At 39.5% G+C, this 18,111-nt stretch overlaps 1 protein-coding gene across 2 annotated transcripts in view; it reads left to right on the top strand.

Annotated features, from left to right (window-relative positions):
- Positions 1 to 18,111, top strand: part of larp4b (La ribonucleoprotein 4B) — a 79,425-nt gene that overhangs the window by 56,264 nt on the left and 5,050 nt on the right. Inside the window, exons 12-16 of one of the 2 annotated variants that reach the window (XM_052016826.1) lie at positions 166 to 420; positions 839 to 884; positions 6,119 to 6,295; positions 12,052 to 12,185; positions 15,440 to 15,551. In XM_052016826.1, coding sequence (XP_051872786.1) covers positions 166 to 420; positions 839 to 884; positions 6,119 to 6,295; positions 12,052 to 12,185; positions 15,440 to 15,551 — 724 coding nt within the window. The remainder of the gene's footprint in view (positions 1 to 165; positions 421 to 838; positions 885 to 6,118; positions 6,296 to 12,051; positions 12,186 to 15,439; positions 15,552 to 18,111) is intronic. The other variant, XM_052016828.1, reaches the window with a different exon arrangement.

Genomic DNA, 18,111 nt, shown 5'->3' with positions numbered 1-18,111 from the left:
CCAGTGTTGTATGGCCTGCAGTTGTTTTTCTTTCAGTAATGGACAGAAAAATACTATAACTGAGGAAGAATGATTAGTTATTAAATATTCTGCCTTTGGTTATGTGGTCTGAAAACCAGTAAGATCACATTCTAATAAATCACCCTACATTGAATTTATGATCAGGAACCACAGCAAATCTCATCTCCGCCCCACGTTGCCGAACACAGATCGTGGACCGGGACTTTTAGAGAGCCCAACGATATTTAATTTTTCGACGGATCGTCTGTTGAACGGTGTTCGAAGTCCTCAGATGCGACCGACTGGGCCCAATAGGACACGGATCCATAGCAATGCAGCTTATAATAAAAGAGATTTTGGAATTGCCAGGTCAGCGGAGCAAATCAATGCTGATTCATCACCCAGCATGGGTCGAGGAAGGTGAGTTTGATTAACCAAAATAAGGAAGCATCAATATCAAGTTGACCCCCTTTTTGTTTCAAACATGATCTGTTTTTAGTCAGACAAATAAAATGTAGATATTCCTCAACCAGGAATGTTGAACATCCTCCAGGTCAGCCTATAGTGCCACCTTCTTTTCATTTTTAAACCTGTAATTAGCAGCTGATAATGATTATGCTCCACGCACATTGCAAATTGTATTCATAGCCAAAAAGACCACAAATGTTTGAGTGATTTTAAATATTGCAATGAAACAGTTAAAGAAATCGAGCAGTGTCTCAACAGATTTGCATTGTTATGCAAAGTAAGCCTTGAAGGTAGACCATCTTATGAATTGTCATGTGGAAACCAATGTTTTGTCCGAATAATTAAGATTTTATGGAATTGTTTTTTCCAGGAAGAATTCGTATGGATACAGGAAGAAAAGGGAAGACAAATTCACGGTATGTTTTTTTGTATTGGAGTTTTTGACTGTCATTGAGTTTCAGTGAGACAGGATTGCCTCTTCATGACAGCTCGAATTTGCTTTTGTGTACCTTGCCTATCCTATCTGACGTGCTCAAGCTGAAAGGGCTGGAAATGGTTTGAGAGCATTAACAAAGTTTTCTCTCTAATTTGCTGTGCCAGAGGTTCACACCAGAACTCCAGCTTTCATTCCAAATAGCTTTACTGTAGTATGACACAACCACGCTAAATGTGGAATTTTTAAAACTGGTATCGGACAAGTTGTGTTGCCACATGGACTAACTCCTTGCAGTTGAATGCTTCCTTCCATTCTCCCAATGAGAGAGAAACCTAAATGCTTATTAGATATTAACGCAAATTTGGAACATACTCAAATGATCAGCTTTTCTTCTGAAGCTTGTTACTGTTGGTATGTATGTGCATAACTGGCTGCACTTGTTGTCATTTATGGTTGCCATGACAACTGACATGATCAGCCACTGAAGAAAACCTTAAACCTGCAACAAAGGGCTGAAATAGCATCGAGCAGACCAGGCAGGAGTGAAGGATGCCAGTGTGCCAGCTTCAGTGGATATTTTCTGGTGGTGGTTCATATGATTTGAATAAATGTTTGGGTTAACCCAAACGCATTAAAATGTTTGGGCAGTTAACCAATAGTGCCTCGATAGCAAACGATGACCATGTTTTTGAATCACTTTATATTCTCTTCACCCACTTCCTTTTGTCCTGTTGCTTGTAGTTTTGCCTACAGTTGTCTAGGCTCTAAGCTAGTGTCCCTTTCTTTGAAACTTCTTCATCTCTATTTAACATGTGCCTTTAAAGGCTTTGCTAAAACATTTGGTCACTCATTCCAGTGTGTTTTTCAGGCACATTTCCAATTAACTAATGACTTAATTGTGAAGGACTATTGGATGTTTCACAATCTGCTATAAAACTACATAATCTAATTTGTTGATCAAGTGAACATCATATCTACTCAGCACTTTTAATTTGAAAACGTTATGTGGGAGAGAGGAATCCAATGTTAGTGAGACTTGATTCAGCTCATTTTCAGCTAGGGTATAACTAAGGTGATTTTGTTTTCGCTCCACACAACTTGCTCTAATCCTTCAAGTTAAAGAGAAAATATATTGCTCTCTCTGCAAGGAAAATAGATAAGGTGAACTCATAGTACCTAAATATATTGTATAACATCACTTTCTAGCACTTGGCACTTTGTTGCTTTTAATATCACATTTCAATGTGTTACTCCTTTAAGAATCATCTATTGTTGCTTGGGTATCCTTTCATCTATCTTGTGGCATTGATGGTAGATTGCTAACTTGGATAACTTTGTCTCTAATTTCTAATATTCCACGATGTCAAGGTAAGCCATGGTCCTTTCATACCCTTGTTTATTAGTGCAATCTATTTGCATGGTATTCTAAAGTCCTTGTACTTCAGACATATTTGCTTCAATATCAGACACTTACAACACAGAAGGAAGCTTTCCAGCCTTTTTTTTCCCCACGTTGGCCAAAGAGAGGATTAATTCCACTTCGCAGATCTTGGTCCACATCCTTGGCCTCCAACCCCACCCTCCCACCCCAAAAAAAATGACAACTTGCCCTATTCCTTTTGCATATTAACTTGCAGATGAAATTTCTTATTATTGACCCTCTGCTGAGGGAAATTGGTCTTTCCACTTCACCCTGTGGCTCCATTTTATCAACTAAATCTTCCTTTTATTCTTCTGTTCCAAAGAAAGCAATCCCAGCAGCGTCTCCTGTAACCAAACTCGTGGCTTGTCTACCTTCTTCAGCCTTATTTTAGTGCCTTCCCATTGCACTTGATGTAATTACAACGTCTGCCATTGACTTGGAGAATATGGTTCTTTACACTTTTGCAGTAGATGTATAATGTTCCACTTTTCCTTTGTTTTTGCAGGGTCTGATTAAAGTTCATAAGTATGTTGCCATTTTTTGATTAAATCAATCTCAGATGTTTCATTATAATATGTTATTACAAGTAATTAGATTCTCTGGTGACTGCACATTGAAGAATTTGCATAGAATTTTGTGATCAACTTTTTCCATCTACTTTTTAGGGCAATTTTTTGTATCACAAATTATGTTAAAATTGAACATGTTGGATGGTTTAATGGCATTTATTCCCTCGAGTGCTCGACAGTTTTACTTGGTTTCAGTAATTTGACTTCTGATAACATCAAATGTAGGCTTAATGTTAACTGAATTATCCAGACTTTCCCAAAGTTAAATCCTGTGGAAGACCCATACTGTGGGCTTAGTTGTACCTGTTGAAAGTTATTCTACATCAAAATAATATGGACCCAGATTAAATTTGCATTTTGGTGACTGAATTTAATTCCAGGTACTGGAGATAAAAACACAGCAAACTTAAGATGAAGAAGCTGTATCTCATTTCCTGTGCATTTCTCGAGAAATATTGAATTTGCAGAATATTCTGATTGGATTGTGGGCATCTTTAAAGATGAAAGAATGCATTTTATTTGAACTTTGTCTGACAATGCATGACAAACTTGTAACACAGAAGTCATTCAGTCTTTGTGCAATATTTAGCTAGACTGAACCAAAACAGTTTCACTCTCCCTTTGATTCTGACAGTCATCTTTGCTTGAGAACATTTCTCTTTCCATTTAAAAGTTGTCATGTTCTCTCATTTATTCCATGTTGCAATGCATTCCATGTTCTAGCAATTACAGAAGCATTTAAATTGTTGCTCTGATCTTTCATGAGTGGTACAGTCGCCAGTACTGCTGTCTCACGGTTCCAGGGATGTGGATTCTATCTTGATCTTGGGTGTTGCTTATGTAGAGTTTGCCCATTTCCTCTGTGACTCAAAGTTGAGGTTATTATATGCAGCAGCATCACAGGCACCTAGCATCAAGTTGTTCATTACACTTGTGCATATGACAATAACCTCAACTTTGAGTTAGAGAAAACATGCAAACTCCACATAAGCAACACCCAAGTTCAAGATGGAATCCACATGGTTTTCTTCTGATAGATTAATTGGCGAAGTGTAGGAAATGGCAGAAAGAATCAAAGGGGACATGGGTTGCAGGGAAATGGGACCTGCATGGACATGATAGGCCCCTACATTATTATTAGACATGAGTAACAAGTCACAACATCTTTTAATTTTCACTTTTGGCTAAAACCTCCACTCTATGCAAGGAAGTATAATTATGGAGCCTGATGAAACCTGTTGCCAATCAAGGGCATCAAAGGCCCAGTCAATCTTTTTCCTTGAGAGGAGAGATACTGAGGCACAGCCAGTCAATGAATTATCCTCCAGATGTGCATTTGCTTTATTTTTGGTCTTGCAACTCCTTTTGACTCTCCATTATTAACTAAAAGATAAGATTCCTCCAGTGTATTTTGATTTTTGAGGGTTTGTAGGAATAAGCTAAGTTGAATACAGCTTGGATAGTTTTGACAAGCTTAGTCTTTTTGACTAAGGATGACTGTGCCCATGCCTAATTGCTGTTGATAAAGTGGCAAAACAGCATCCTGAACCACCAGAAACTAGTTGAAGATGCTCCCACAGCTCTGTTATATAGTGAATTCCAGGATTTGGAGCCAAATTGAATGTCAATAGGGAAATCACTTGAAACATGAGCACTTCATGGTTGTATGAAATCCAATAATATCTTTGAAATACTAAACGAAGCATTAAGGAATTAAATTGTGAAATCTTTTTACAAAGCAAAGCGAAGTAAGCAATAGACTGACAATAATCGTGCAATGCAGATTACTAAGTAGTTTCACTGTGGAAAACGAAGTAGAGCAGAGGGTAGGTTATTAGTCACCAGAAAGAAGGAAGTTGAAGCCAGGATCAAGAACTTTTCAGCATGCTCACTATTTTGTTTGGGGGGGGGGGGAGGTGAGGTGGAGAACAATGATACAGGTGCAATGAAAAACTTGATGCTATGTGCTCGTGATGCTGCTGTAAGTGTGCATATGGCAATAACAAGGAAAAGCAATGAGTAGAATAATTAAAGAAATTTGTGACATTGAAGAGTTTACAAGTTAATGTTTGGAATTGATGTTGTGCATTCAAGCTTTTGTATTTAATTGGTTGAAATCTCAAAGGTTGGCTAAATATATCTGAGGTAGTACTTGTTTGAGGATTTCCTTTCTGGTTGCAAGCTGCCTGTTGTTGCTTTGGACAGAAATGCAACATTGGATTTCTGGAGGATCTTTATTCTGCTCCCTTTGTATCAAGTTAATTCAGTTCATTTCTCAGAGCATTTTACCGCCAAACATGCAACGTACTGCTTTGGCATATTTTGCTTCCTTCTAAAATGAATAATGCTGCGAGGAGGAGGATAATGCAACTGATTTTGAGCTACTATTGAGTTGAAGTTTTAATGTCATTTTTCAGCAGTGCATTACCACATTATCTGATCAGCCTATTGTGAAACCTTGCACTGATTAAATTGGTGTCCATTTCCTACTTGGTAGCAGTAATTAAATTTCTATTATATTTCCAAGGCTGATTAGAACTTTGAGATGTCATAGTGATATGTCCAGAGGTTGATGATAGAATAACCTTATTAACACCTTTCTGTGGTTGCATTCAACCAGATTTGGTGACTTTGCTTTCTAAAATCTTGTAACTAATGTTGTTCACAGTCATAGAGCACAAAAACAGCCCATGTTGACCGCCAAGTATCTCATACCATTTACCAGCATTGGTCCATCACCTTATCAGATTGGTTCAAGTGCTCATCTGGATACTAAAATGTTGTGAGAGTAGCTGCCACTGCCACTCACTCGGGCTCTGTGTTCCAGATTCCAACTACCCTCTGGGTGAAAAGGCTCTTCCTCAGATACCCTCTGAACCTCTCTTATATTTGCCCTAACCCTATTCCTTCTAGTTTTGGATAGCATTGCAATAGGGGGAAAGTATCCTAATATCTATCCTATTTATATCCCTTATCAATTTGTATACCTCTGTCAGGTCACCTCTTGGACTCTTGCTGAGTTGCAAGATTTGGAAAAATTCTTGACACATTGTACATGTTCGTGTTGCAAATAGTACGCAGTTACCATGTTTTTCTTGAATTGATCTGGTTTTAAGGCTTAGTGGTTTTCTTTCTTGGACGGTTTAAATCAGGACTCGTTTTAAGTGTCTCCTTTCTGGGGAAAGGTGCTTATCATTTGTAACTAAATTTTTATTTTGGCAGAGATCCCAGACTCAGTCCCCTCCTCCACCAAAGCCACCATCACCCAACTTTGAACTAGGTTTGTCCAACTTTCCTCCTTTGCCTGGTGCTGCAGGCAATCTGAAGACCGAAGAAGTTCTTGAGAACAGGCTATCCAATGTCAAAATAATTCCAAAAGAGAAGACACAGATATTACAGGTATTGTGGTAATTGCTTTTGCAGAACATTTATATTGAGATGAATTATAAGTATTGTTTAAAAGGAAAAACAAGTTTGAAGTAAAGGACTTTCTGAAATGTGTTGATGGGAGCAGTCAAGTGATGGTAATTTTAATAAATGCAGCTATGTTGCATTTCACCAGGACTGTGGACTCAATATTACAGGTTACTGAATGTTCCAGAATTGGGGAAAGGAAAGGTGGGTTGGCATTTTTACTCAAGGTGTCCATGTGGTGGTGAGTAGTGAGATACATGCAGTGGATCATGAGCTGGATTTGTTTGGGTGGAAGTAAGATGGGAATTGTCTATAGGACCCCAAAATCTTGCAGGAGGGCAAAGTGTAAATTGAGAAATATCAAAAGGAGGTAAGAAGAGAACTCTAATTATCAAGGGTGATGTTTATCTGCATGTTCATTAGACTAATCAAAAATAAAATTCTTAGAGCCATACATTACGGAGGCCACCTGGGACTGGGCTATTTTAGATTAACTCATGTAATGAGATAAAATTAATAAGAAACCTTTCACTTAAGCATCCTATAGTGATCGCAGATTGGCAGAATTCCAGATGCAGCATGAAGATGTATCTGGTCTGAAACCAGTGTTCTTAATTTAAGGGCAATTATAAAAGTACAAAGGAAGAGTTGTTCAGAGTGGACTGAGAAAATAGGCCAAAGGAAAGGTCAGTTGATGAAAAGTAGCAGGTATTAAAGCAGCTTTGTCACAATGCTTAGGAGAAATTTATCCCAATCATAAGGAAGAGCTATTCGTGGTTGAGAGGAAGTCAAGGAAAATATTAAGTCATGATCTAAAGCATACAAAGTGGAAAAAGTTAGCGGTAGATCAGAAGGTTGGGAATCTTTCAGGAGCTAGCTGCAAGCAATTTTTAAAAAAAATTAAGGGAGAAAATTGAGAGAGTAAACTGGTGAGTAATATCAAAAAAAAAACAAGTTTCTATGCATATAAATGAAGAGGGTAGCTAAAGTAAATGTGGCATTCCTGAAGAGTGAGACTGGGGAATTAAGATCAGGAAACAAAGAAATGGCAGATAATTTAAGCCAATATTTTGCATTAGTGTTCATGGTGGAGGACACTACAAATGTTCCAAGGATAATGTGGATAAGCTTCAAGTAGGAGGGAAGAACTTGTACCAACTATCACAAGGGGCAATTTATAGAAAAATCTAATGGATCTCAAGGCAAACAAGTTGCCAGGGCCCAAGGGTTTGCACCCAAGTGCTTCAAAGAAAGTGGCTGCAGAGATGGTAGAACCATTGGTTGAAGTTTTTCAAAACTCACCAAGTTCTTGGAGGATGTTTTATTATACTTTATTTCTTAGAAATGGATTCCAGAAAGATTAAGTTCAAATGAAGTCATTCCAGTCTAAAATTTCTGAGCAACTACGGGTTACTGAAGAATTTGCACCATTATTGAAGAATCTTTGCATTCTAGAGCTACACAGCACGGAAACAGGCCCTTCGGCCCAGCTCGTCCATCCTGACCAAGTTGCCTACCTGAACTAGTCCCATTTACCTGCATTTGATTCATATCCCTTAAACCTTTCTTATATGTACGTGTCCAAAGGTTTTTTTAAACTATGTAATTGTACCTGTGTCCTACCCCTTCCTCTGGCAGCTCTGCCCTCTGTGTGAACAGGTTGACTGACCCTTTTGGGTCCCTTTTTAAAATCTTTCCCCTTTCTCCTTGTACCTAGTCTTAGACTACCCTACTCTGGGGGAAAAGACGAACCATTCACCTTGTCTATGCCCCTTGTGTTTCTATATACCTCCTCTATGGTCACCCCTCAGCCTCTTGCACTTCAGAGAGGAAAGCCACAATCTATCCAGTCCCTCCTGAAAGTCAATCCTGCTGGTTCTGGTAACATCTTTGTGAACCCTTTCCAGCTTAGGGACATCCTTCCTGTAGCTAGGTGACCAGAACTGCACACCATACTCCCAAGTGTGATCTCGCCAACCTCTTGTACAGTTGTAATACGTCCCAACTTTTGTACTCAATGCCCTGACTGATGAAGGCAAGGATCCCAAATGTCTTCACCATCCTGTCTACCTATGTCACTACTTGCAAAGAACTATGTAATTGTAAGCCTAGGTCTGTATGTTCTACAACACTTTCCAGGGCCCTGCCATTAACTGTGCAAATCCTGCCCTCATTTAACTTTCCAAAGTGCAATACTTCTCAGAGGTAAATTCCTTCTGCCACTACTTGGCCCACTTTCCCAGTTGATCTAGAGCCTGTTGTAATCTGAGATAACATTCACTATCCACTGTACTACTATCGTGGTTTCATCTAATCGTACTAATCACACCAGCTACATTACTATCCAAATCATTAAATGAAAGGATGAACAACAGGACCCAGCACCAGTCACAGGCCTCCAATTTGGGAAAAACAGCCTTCCATTACAACCCTCTGACTCCTACCACCAAGCCAATTTTGTATCCAGTTAGCCTGCTCACCATGGATCCCATGCAATCTAACCTTCCAGACTAGCCTACCGTGCGGCCTTTCTAATGTCCCTGTAGATGACGTTTTCTGTCCTCCCCTCAATCTTCTTGGTCACCTCTTTCAAAAAAAAATCTACCCCGAATCAGTCCCTGCTTTTCCAAATGCAGGTGGCTTCCATTTCTCAGAATCCCCTCCAGTAACTTTCCCACCACTGTAAGGCTTACTGGCCTGTAGCTCCCTGGCTTGTCCTTGCAGCCCTCCCTAAATAAAGGCACAACGTCAGCCACCCTCCAGTCTTCCAGTACCTCATCCATTGTTAACAATGATACAAATATCTCTGCCAAGGCCCCAGCAATTTCTTCCCCACCTTCCCACAATGTCCTTGGATACACTTGGGTCAGGCCCCAGGGATTTATCCACCTTTTATGTGCATTAAGACTGCAAGCACTTCTTTTGTAATGTGGAAATGTTCCAAAACATGACTGTTTTCTTCCTTAAGTTCCCTGGCTTCTATGGCCTTCATGGTAAATACAGACAAGAAATACTCATTTAAGACCTCGCCTGTCTCCCATGGCTCCACACATAGATGGCCATCTTGATCCTTAAGAGCCCTATTGTCTCCCTGGTTACCCTTTTTGCCCTCAATATACTTGTAGGATCTCTTGGGTTTCTCCTTATCTTACCTGCCAGAGCTATCTTGTGTCCTCTTTTTGCCCTCCTGATTTCCCTCGTGTATTCCTACATCTCTTGTACTTGAAGGATTTGCTTGATCCCAGCTGCCTATACCTGATGTGTACCTCCTTTTTCCTGACTTGTGCCCCAATATCACTTGTGAATCTGGATTCCCTTATCCTGTCAGCCTTGCCCTTCACTCTAACAGGAACGTGCTCACACTAAATCCGCATTTCACTTTTAAAAGCCAGACATTTTTTTATCTTCAAACAGCTTCTCCCAATCTACCTTTGTAAGTTCCTGTCTAATGCATCAAAATTATCCTTGTCCCAGTGTGGGACTTGTGGACCTGTCCTATCCTTCTACATAACTATTTTAAAACTAATAAAATTATGGTCACTGGTCCCAAAGTGACATACTAGACCATTGTCCAGCCTCGTTTCACAATAGGAGGTTGAATGTTGTCCCCCCCTCTAGTTGGGCTATCTACATATTGCTCAAACTTTCCCGGATACATTTAACAAATTCTGACCCATCCAAGCTCTTAGAACAACGGCAGTCCAGTTAATATTAGGGCAGTTGAAGTCGCTACCATTGTAACCATACTGTTTTTACAACTATCTGTGATCTCCCTACGCACTTACTCTAATTCCTGCTGACTAATGGGGGGCCTATAGTACTATCCCATCGAAGTGATCACTCCCTTATTTCTGAGTTCCACTCAAATGGCCTCATTGGGCTATTCCCCTGGGATATCCTCTCAAGTACAGCCGTGATATTCTTCCAAATCATTATCACATCACCACCACCTCTATCACACCTGCAGCATCTGTACATGTGGAATGGGATAAAGGAATTGAGATTTATTGCAGGTTATTGTGGAGTGCTGCTGTCTCTTAAAAGTTATTTGCTGGTCACTGCCAGCTTTCTCTGCAAGAGAACCAAGTTTTACAGTCACAATTGGTAAATTGGTTTATTTACTGTCACATATACCAAGGTACAGTGGTGAAAGTTGTCTTGCATACCATTCATACAGATCAATTCATTGCAATAATGCATTGAGGCAGTACAAGGTAAAACACTAATGGAGTGCAGAATAAAATGTTGCAGTTACAGAAAGTGCAGTGCAAGAGAAAGTTTTACAGCCATATTTGGTAAATTGGTAAACCTCTGTGTATGTGACAATAAACCATAAGGTGCAAGGTCATAACGAGGTTGATTGTGAGGTCAAGAGTCCATCTTAACGTACTAGAGAATGATCCAATAGTCTTATAACAGTGGAATAGAATCTGTCCTTGAGCCTAGTGGTATGTGCTTTCAGGCTTTTGTCTTCTGCCTAATGGGAGAGGGGAGAAGAGAGAATGTCCAGGGTGGGATGGGTCTTTGATTATGTTGGCCACTTTATCAAGTCAGAGTGAAGTGTAGATAAGAGTCCACGGAAGGGAGGCTGGTTTCCATGATGCACTGAACTGCGTCCACACCGCACTTTCTTGTGGTCATGGGCAGAGCAGTTGCCATACGAAGCTGTGACATTATTCCATACCATTCAAGAATATACATTACTTCATCAGTCACACATTGAGAGAGTTTAGATGATGGTCAAGGTCAAAAATACTTTCTGAGCAGGATTGCAACACATTGAAGACGCAGCCAAAGAAAATGGTCTTGAGGGGGTTTTTGAAAGTGGAAAGATGACAAATCAAGGGAAACAAAACGGGGAGTTTTAAAAGGCATTGTAGCTAAGTAAGCATCTGCCATTACATAATCAGTGAGCAAGGACAAAGTTTGGCACTGCAGAAAAAAAGTGTATGGGCACCTTTAGGATAAGTGGAGGGAAGGTGAGGCAGGAATGGAAAGTAAGACAGCAGCTTTTGAAAATAATTCGGTAGGGAACTGAAAGCTTTAAGAATATTGAGGGTAAATTGGTTTATTATTGTCACATATACTGAGGTACAGTGGAAATCTGTTTTGCATGCCATCCATACAGGTCATTTCATTACAACAGTGCATTGAGGTAGTACAAGGGAAAACGAGAGTGCAGAATAAAGTGTTAAAGTTACAGAGAGCGTGCAGAGCAGGCAGACAATAAGGTGCAAGGCCATAACAAGGTAAATTGTGAGGTCAAGAGTCCATCTTGTAATAGGAGCTGTTCCATAGTCTTATAACAGCGAGATAGAAGCTGTCCTTGACCTTGGTGGTATGTGCTTTCAGGCTTTTGTATCTTCTGCCTGATGGAATGTTTGGAGTGTGTGGGGTCTTTGATTACGTTGACTGCTTTACCATTAAAGTCCTTCACATGAGATGCTAAAATAGGGTACTGCCTGCTTTTAGCATTTGAGGAAAATGGAGTTCTCCTAAGCTCTGTCCAATATTTATTCCTCAACCAGCATTACTCAAGCAATTGGTCTTGTGCTTGTTTATAGAGGTGACTGTATTTCAAAAGTAATTGTGCTCTAAAGTATTTTGAGAGGTGCTATGTAAATGCTTTAACTAAATTGCCAGCAGAAAGATGAGAATCGTATTGCTGCTTGACTGTTAACTGACTTTGCTATTTCCTGTGATAAGTATTTTGGGCCTAAATAGGATTATTTTTTTTAAAGTGTGTAAATGTGGATGCAAGTACTAACACTATACCTTCGGGAATACCACGGGAGACGTTACCACCCATATCTCCAACTGCACTGCCAGTGAGTTCTGAGGCTTCTCCTTCACCACCTCATTCTCCAGAAATCAAGTAAGTTATTTAATTCCTCTCAACTTGTTGGTATTGATAATTCCAGTAGCAAAGAATGGTTGTGTACCTACTTGTGATGGACTTGGTTAAATATACTTGAGCAATAATCTAGTGAAGCTACACTAATAGAAATTATTGGAACTGTGTAGATATCTCTCGCAGAATTGTACATGTGAAATAAAAATTGGTTGGGCATTATAACATTGAATGCTGTATATTAGTAACCTGCGTAATTCTTCCTTCTGAAAAATGCTAATTGATGTGTCTTTGCTTACCTAAGTAAATCTGTGACCTAATGTGCTAGCTACTGGAATTTTTCTATGGACTGTTGATTCTGAAACCTGCTTGCATTGTGTCAACCGGAGGTTATGCAGAATGAGATTAATGTTTAAAAGCTCTAGAAATAAATTCTCTTTATTCCAGTGTTTGGAAAATACTGTAATATATAAGCTGTGTGTTAGGCTTAGCATTGAAGGGGTGGCAATAGTGAAACAAATATGCATTATAAGCTCAAGTTTTTAATTGATCTTCCTAATTATCCATATTTCCTTTTGTTGATTTATTCCCTTGCTATATACTCCATCAACACTTAATGTTGAATTCTCAGTTGGAGAAAACAGTTGTGAGTATCATGCTCTGTTAATGTGTGGCCATCAGGGTTATCTGCATAAATGAGTTCTTTAATTCTTCTGGAGAATACTAAGCAGTTCTGTTTAATTGGGTTTCCGTAATTTTTAACCCCAACTGCTACACCCCAACCCCCACCCTATCTTTCTCTCTGTTCTATGTTTGATTGTAAAATCTGTCCTAACTAACAGCTGTGACAGTTGGTGCCATTCTTATGGCAGGTAGTTGAGAGTTCAAGCCCCACTCCAGAGAAGAGCATAACAATTTAGGCTGGCTCTCTGTAGAAGCACTGAAGTAATAGTGCACTGCTGGAGGTACTACCGTTTGGATGAGATGTTAAATGAAGGCTGTGTCTTTCCCACCTGATGCAAGACCAGTGGTTCTGAAGAATGGCAGATTTATCCTTTGACCCATCCAGTATTTATTCCTCGATAAACTCCTTGGGGGGGAGGGGGGGTTGTGGGGGCACTGTTTCAGGGGGAACAGGGAAGAACATAATCTGCTCATCACTTTATGGCTGCTTTCCTACACTTCGACAGTGTAGAAATGAACTTTAATAGCTATAAAGCACTTGGGCAATTTAAGATCATGGTGCTATGTAAATATGAATTATATTTGTCAGATTGAATTATTCATGGCAAGTTCCTTCATACCACCATAGTTTAATTTGCTCGAATTGTTAGAATTGCCCAGCTTTTTTGAAACTTATGACTGGAGTTGTGCTAGGTGACTGGTACACATGTCATCCATTTTCACCACTTATTGCTCCTCCCATGTCCCATGCTTTAGAATAATTCTTTTGTCTCAGTGAGACTTTATCTGTCAGCCATTATGTTATCTGCTTGGGCCAAATGTACAGTTTGGCACAACCTGAACAGAACCAAAGATACTGTGTGGAATTGTACTGGAAGTACTCAGCTGATTGGGAATCATCTGTGGGGAGATGGACTTGCTTGGCTCTGCATTTTTTTTTATGGAATATGCCTATTGGTTGTGCAGTTGTCTAGATTAGGAATGTTTCCAATAGTCTTTGTAATTTATCTTTTGGGATGTGGGTATTCCAGGAGAGACCAACATTTATTGCCCAAGCTTAATTAGCCTTCAAAAAGTGGTGAATCATGTTGAACCACTGTACTCCAATGTGATTCAACCCCTTGATCCATTAAATAAGGTCATGGCAGATCCAACCTTTGCTCAACACTACTTTCCCATTTCTCACTCCATACCTATTGACTTCCTTGTGGTTCAAATCCCATTAATTTTTCTTGTACTTCGTGTATCTTGTGTTAAGGATTGTTGCAAGATCTTCCCTCCTATTTGAAACTAATTTGTTATGTTTGGTCTGTGTGCAGTGTCCTCCACCATAAAGACTGATGAAAATTATTGGTTTAAATTAGCTGCCATTCCTTCCACCAGTATCGCTCTCCAGAGACGCTTCACACTTGGCTACCCTCATCATTTTTATATATTCATAGAAGCTCTCGTTTGGTATTCTCTCTTTCCTTATAAGCTTCTTCGTCCTCTGGTTCCTGAATATTCCTGGTCTAGCACCAGCTTTTGTCACTTCACATGCATTTTTTTGATTTAATATTTCCTTTGACTTTTTTTTGTTAACTGCAAATGGTTTGTTTTTTTATCCCGATTATGAAGAGCCACTCAATTGCTGCTGAGCATATAAAGTAACTGCTTAAATGTCTGCAGTTCAGATTCTGATCTCTCTTTTAGCCTATTTTCCCAGTCCACTGGAGACAACTGTTCATAACTTTGCTATTGCCTTGCTTTAAATCGAGGGCACTGTTGATGGGCCAGAGATATTCTTCCTCGCATAATTTCTGGAATTCTTCAATGTTGTGATCACTACACCCTGGAAGACCCAAAACGATCTCTTAATAATCCTACCTCTTTACGAATGACCAAATCTAAAATGGCCTGTTCCTGGCCAGGCCCTGTAACATATGACCGTATTCCACAGTACCCTTGCCAGTTTCATTGATCTAAACAATATGTAGGTTAAAATCACCCATCATAATTGCAATTCCCTTCTGATTGCCATTGCTATCACCCCTTTATACTTTGTTCTCTCGTGGGCCTATAGACCACCTGCTCACATCTCTAGCAACACTACAGTCCCCAGCTCCAGATTTTGGCTGCTGCTCTGGGCCCTGTTCCCTCTAAGCTATTGGAATATAGTCAGGAATGGTAGCATTAGGGTTAATGGGAGCTGCCACTGGTGCTCAGGCCTTGCAGTGAAGAACACTGACGTATCAGGCAGGAACACAGTGTAATGTTTCAACTGAAATTTGGTAGTTCTGGCAGTACTGCACTGGAGATTAGATTACATTTTGTTTCTGCTTAAATCTACGGAGTGGACTTTAACCTAGAACTTGTTATTTCTAGAGCGTACGCAGTTGCATTACTCACAGCTAGCTTTTGTAGCTTGAATTGAATGGTGTCTTGTGTACCTTGTACATCTTGCTTTATTGAATCCCAAATGAATGGTTTGTGTTTTGCATTCTGCACTGGTCACTTTGTGGCTCAGATGGTAGCCTGCATGAGCTGCAATAGTTTTTTTAGGGAGAGGATTTATTATTGGTTATTACAAAACTTTAAATGTGTTATTCTTGTAGTGAAATGAAGAATCAAGAAACCAAGCAGAGAGAAACACAGACTCCCTTAGAAAGACTGACCACACCTCTTTCCACTGCAAGTAAATCAGTACAAGTCAATGGAGCAGCCACAGTAAGTGTCCTAAAGGAAGGAAGTTGATATTTTGCATCATTATATAGTATAAAATGAAAATGCTTTTTTAAAATTGCAATCTATTTTGTTCTGATGAGTTGGTTCCAGTGTTGGGAATGATTGTACATTGGCAGAATGAAGCATAGTATTCTGATGTTTCATTGGTGTCAGTAGACTGCATGCATTACACAAAGTCCTGATTGTAGCACAAAAATGGCAGTGCAAAGTAGAATCAGGAAATGTCCCACATTTCCTTTTAGTTTTGACAGATTTTGGCTTTAACATGGCTTTGAAAACTGGCATTAAAACCATATTATAGAAGTGAAAGTTCACATTTATCCTCTAATTGTCGAGAGAATCATTTCACACAGAAACTGCCCTTCAGCCCACCATGTCCATGCCTATCGATACTAATCCCATTTACCAGTACTTGGTACGTAGCCTTATATTGGTTTATTATTGTCACGTACTGAGATACAGTGATAATCTTAGTTTTGCAAGCTATCCATACAGATCATTTCAAAACACAAGTACATCAAAGTAGTATAAGGGAAAAGCAATGATAGAATGTAGAATATAGTGTTACAGTCACAGAGAAACTGCAGTGCAAGTAGACAAGATGATGGGGTTGATTGAGATCAAGAGTTCATCTTTGATGTACAAGAGATCTGTTCAAGAGTCTTCTGTCTGGGATAGAAGCTGTCCTTGAACCTGGTGGTGAGTGTTTTCAAGCTGTTGTCTCCTGCCCAATGGAAGGGAGGGAAAAGGAAAGATAATGTCTGTGGCGGGGGGGGGAGGGGAGAGGGGGTTGATTTTTGTGATGGACTAAGCTGTGTCCACAACTCCCTGAACAGAAAATTCCAGGAGTTAAATTCAGAACACTGCATAGGTGCAGATCTACCATATTGGCTTAAGTGCCATCAGTGAGTAACTGGTAATATAAACTAAACTTAAAACAAACATTGAGGGAGCCTAAACTGTGTTTTGAGATGAATTGTGTATGTGGTACCTCTACTGAGGTGAACTAACTAGGATAGTTTTAGTGAAGTGGTGAAGGAGATATTTGTTCATATTGTACTTTAGAAGCCTGCAATGAATTCAGAAGGCATATTTAGTGTGAAATGAACTGCTGTAAGCCTATTGGAAGCAAAATGAACCTTCATGGTCTACCTACATTCTGTGAAGTCTTGCGTGTGCCCATATATATTACAGCCTTGCACATGTTCAATATAGCATCAAAAGGCCCAAACCTGCTACTGTTGTAACATTGTTCACCAATAGTAGATTTTGTGAACTAGCCGACTTCCACCAACCTTCAAACTTTGAACTGTTATGAACTGTTTTCCATCCCCTCCCTACACAAAATAAAGACAATGCTGGAAATGATCAGCCACATCTGCACAAAGAGAAACTGTTAATGTTTCAAGTCAAACACCCTTTGTCAGAACTGGGAAGGAGAGAAGAATCTTGATAACTAACAGTGGGAGGAGGGGAGGTGAAGAGATGAGAGTGACTCTGCTAAGGTAATACTGGGTTGAACATGAGGATAAACTTTAAACAAGGTTATCTGATCGATGGGAGCAGACGGAGAGTGAGAACAGATAAAGCAGGAGTTTGAAATGCAGAGCAGAATGATGTACAAGGCTGGGCCTGTGCTCTACTTCCACACAGGAAAAATAAAGGGAGAATAAAAAAATCAGGCTGAGCCATTAACACAGATGGACGACTGACAGACAGAAATCAAGTTACTTGAAGTTGTAAAATTCGGTATCAAGTCCAGAAGGCTCTGTGATGCCCAGACAGAAAATGAAGTGCTGTTCCTCCAGCTTTTGTTGTGCTTACAACCGTACAGAAAGCCACAGACCGATAAGTCAGAGTAGGATGGCAAAATAAACTTCACCTGTATTATATGCATATTTTGGATTCGGCACTAGTTGATCAATGAAAACCAATCAAAAAAAAGTTACAGATGGGCAGTTCCCATTTTCAGTAATGGCTCTGTGGAAAGCAGTTTTTAGAATCTCAATCAAAAAGTCTAAATCAACATTTTTTAAAAAACTTGCCATGCTCAAGTAGTGAAGAATTTCATTATTTCAAGCTGACAATATAATTTAGTACTTGAGATTGATTCTCTCCTCTGCAGTCAGTTGTATTGGGGCAACTAGGACTAAGCAAGTTTGACATTGCCATTGAAATGTGTGTCCTGACATTTTGAAATTGCCCCTTATTGGCACTTATGGATATGACTCAGACCTAATGGTCATTACTGTTTATCTATAAAACTGCACGGGGATTAGTGGCCAGTTGTGTTTGGGAGAGTAGAAAACAAATTAACGTGGTAAAAGTACAAATTTGGCTTATTATTCCTTTGTGTTGAGAGCTCAATCGTATGAGCATTTCATGAAGCTACTTAATTTGACATGCTGCTTCACTAGATTTTTAACAGTAAATTCTAAACTAGTAGGAGTTGGCACAGTATCTGGTAGTTGTTTAAGCTTTGTTTTATTAAAAGAATCTGTTAAGAGTGATATCTTTGGTAGGGTTTGAACCCATATTCTGA

The sequence above is a fragment of the Pristis pectinata genome, chromosome 5 (assembly GCF_009764475.1).
Source record: "Pristis pectinata isolate sPriPec2 chromosome 5, sPriPec2.1.pri, whole genome shotgun sequence".
Classification (NCBI taxonomy): Eukaryota; Metazoa; Chordata; class Chondrichthyes; order Rhinopristiformes; family Pristidae; genus Pristis; species Pristis pectinata.
Note: the sequence above shows the minus strand (reverse complement) of the source record. Positions and strands in the feature narration are given on the sequence as shown.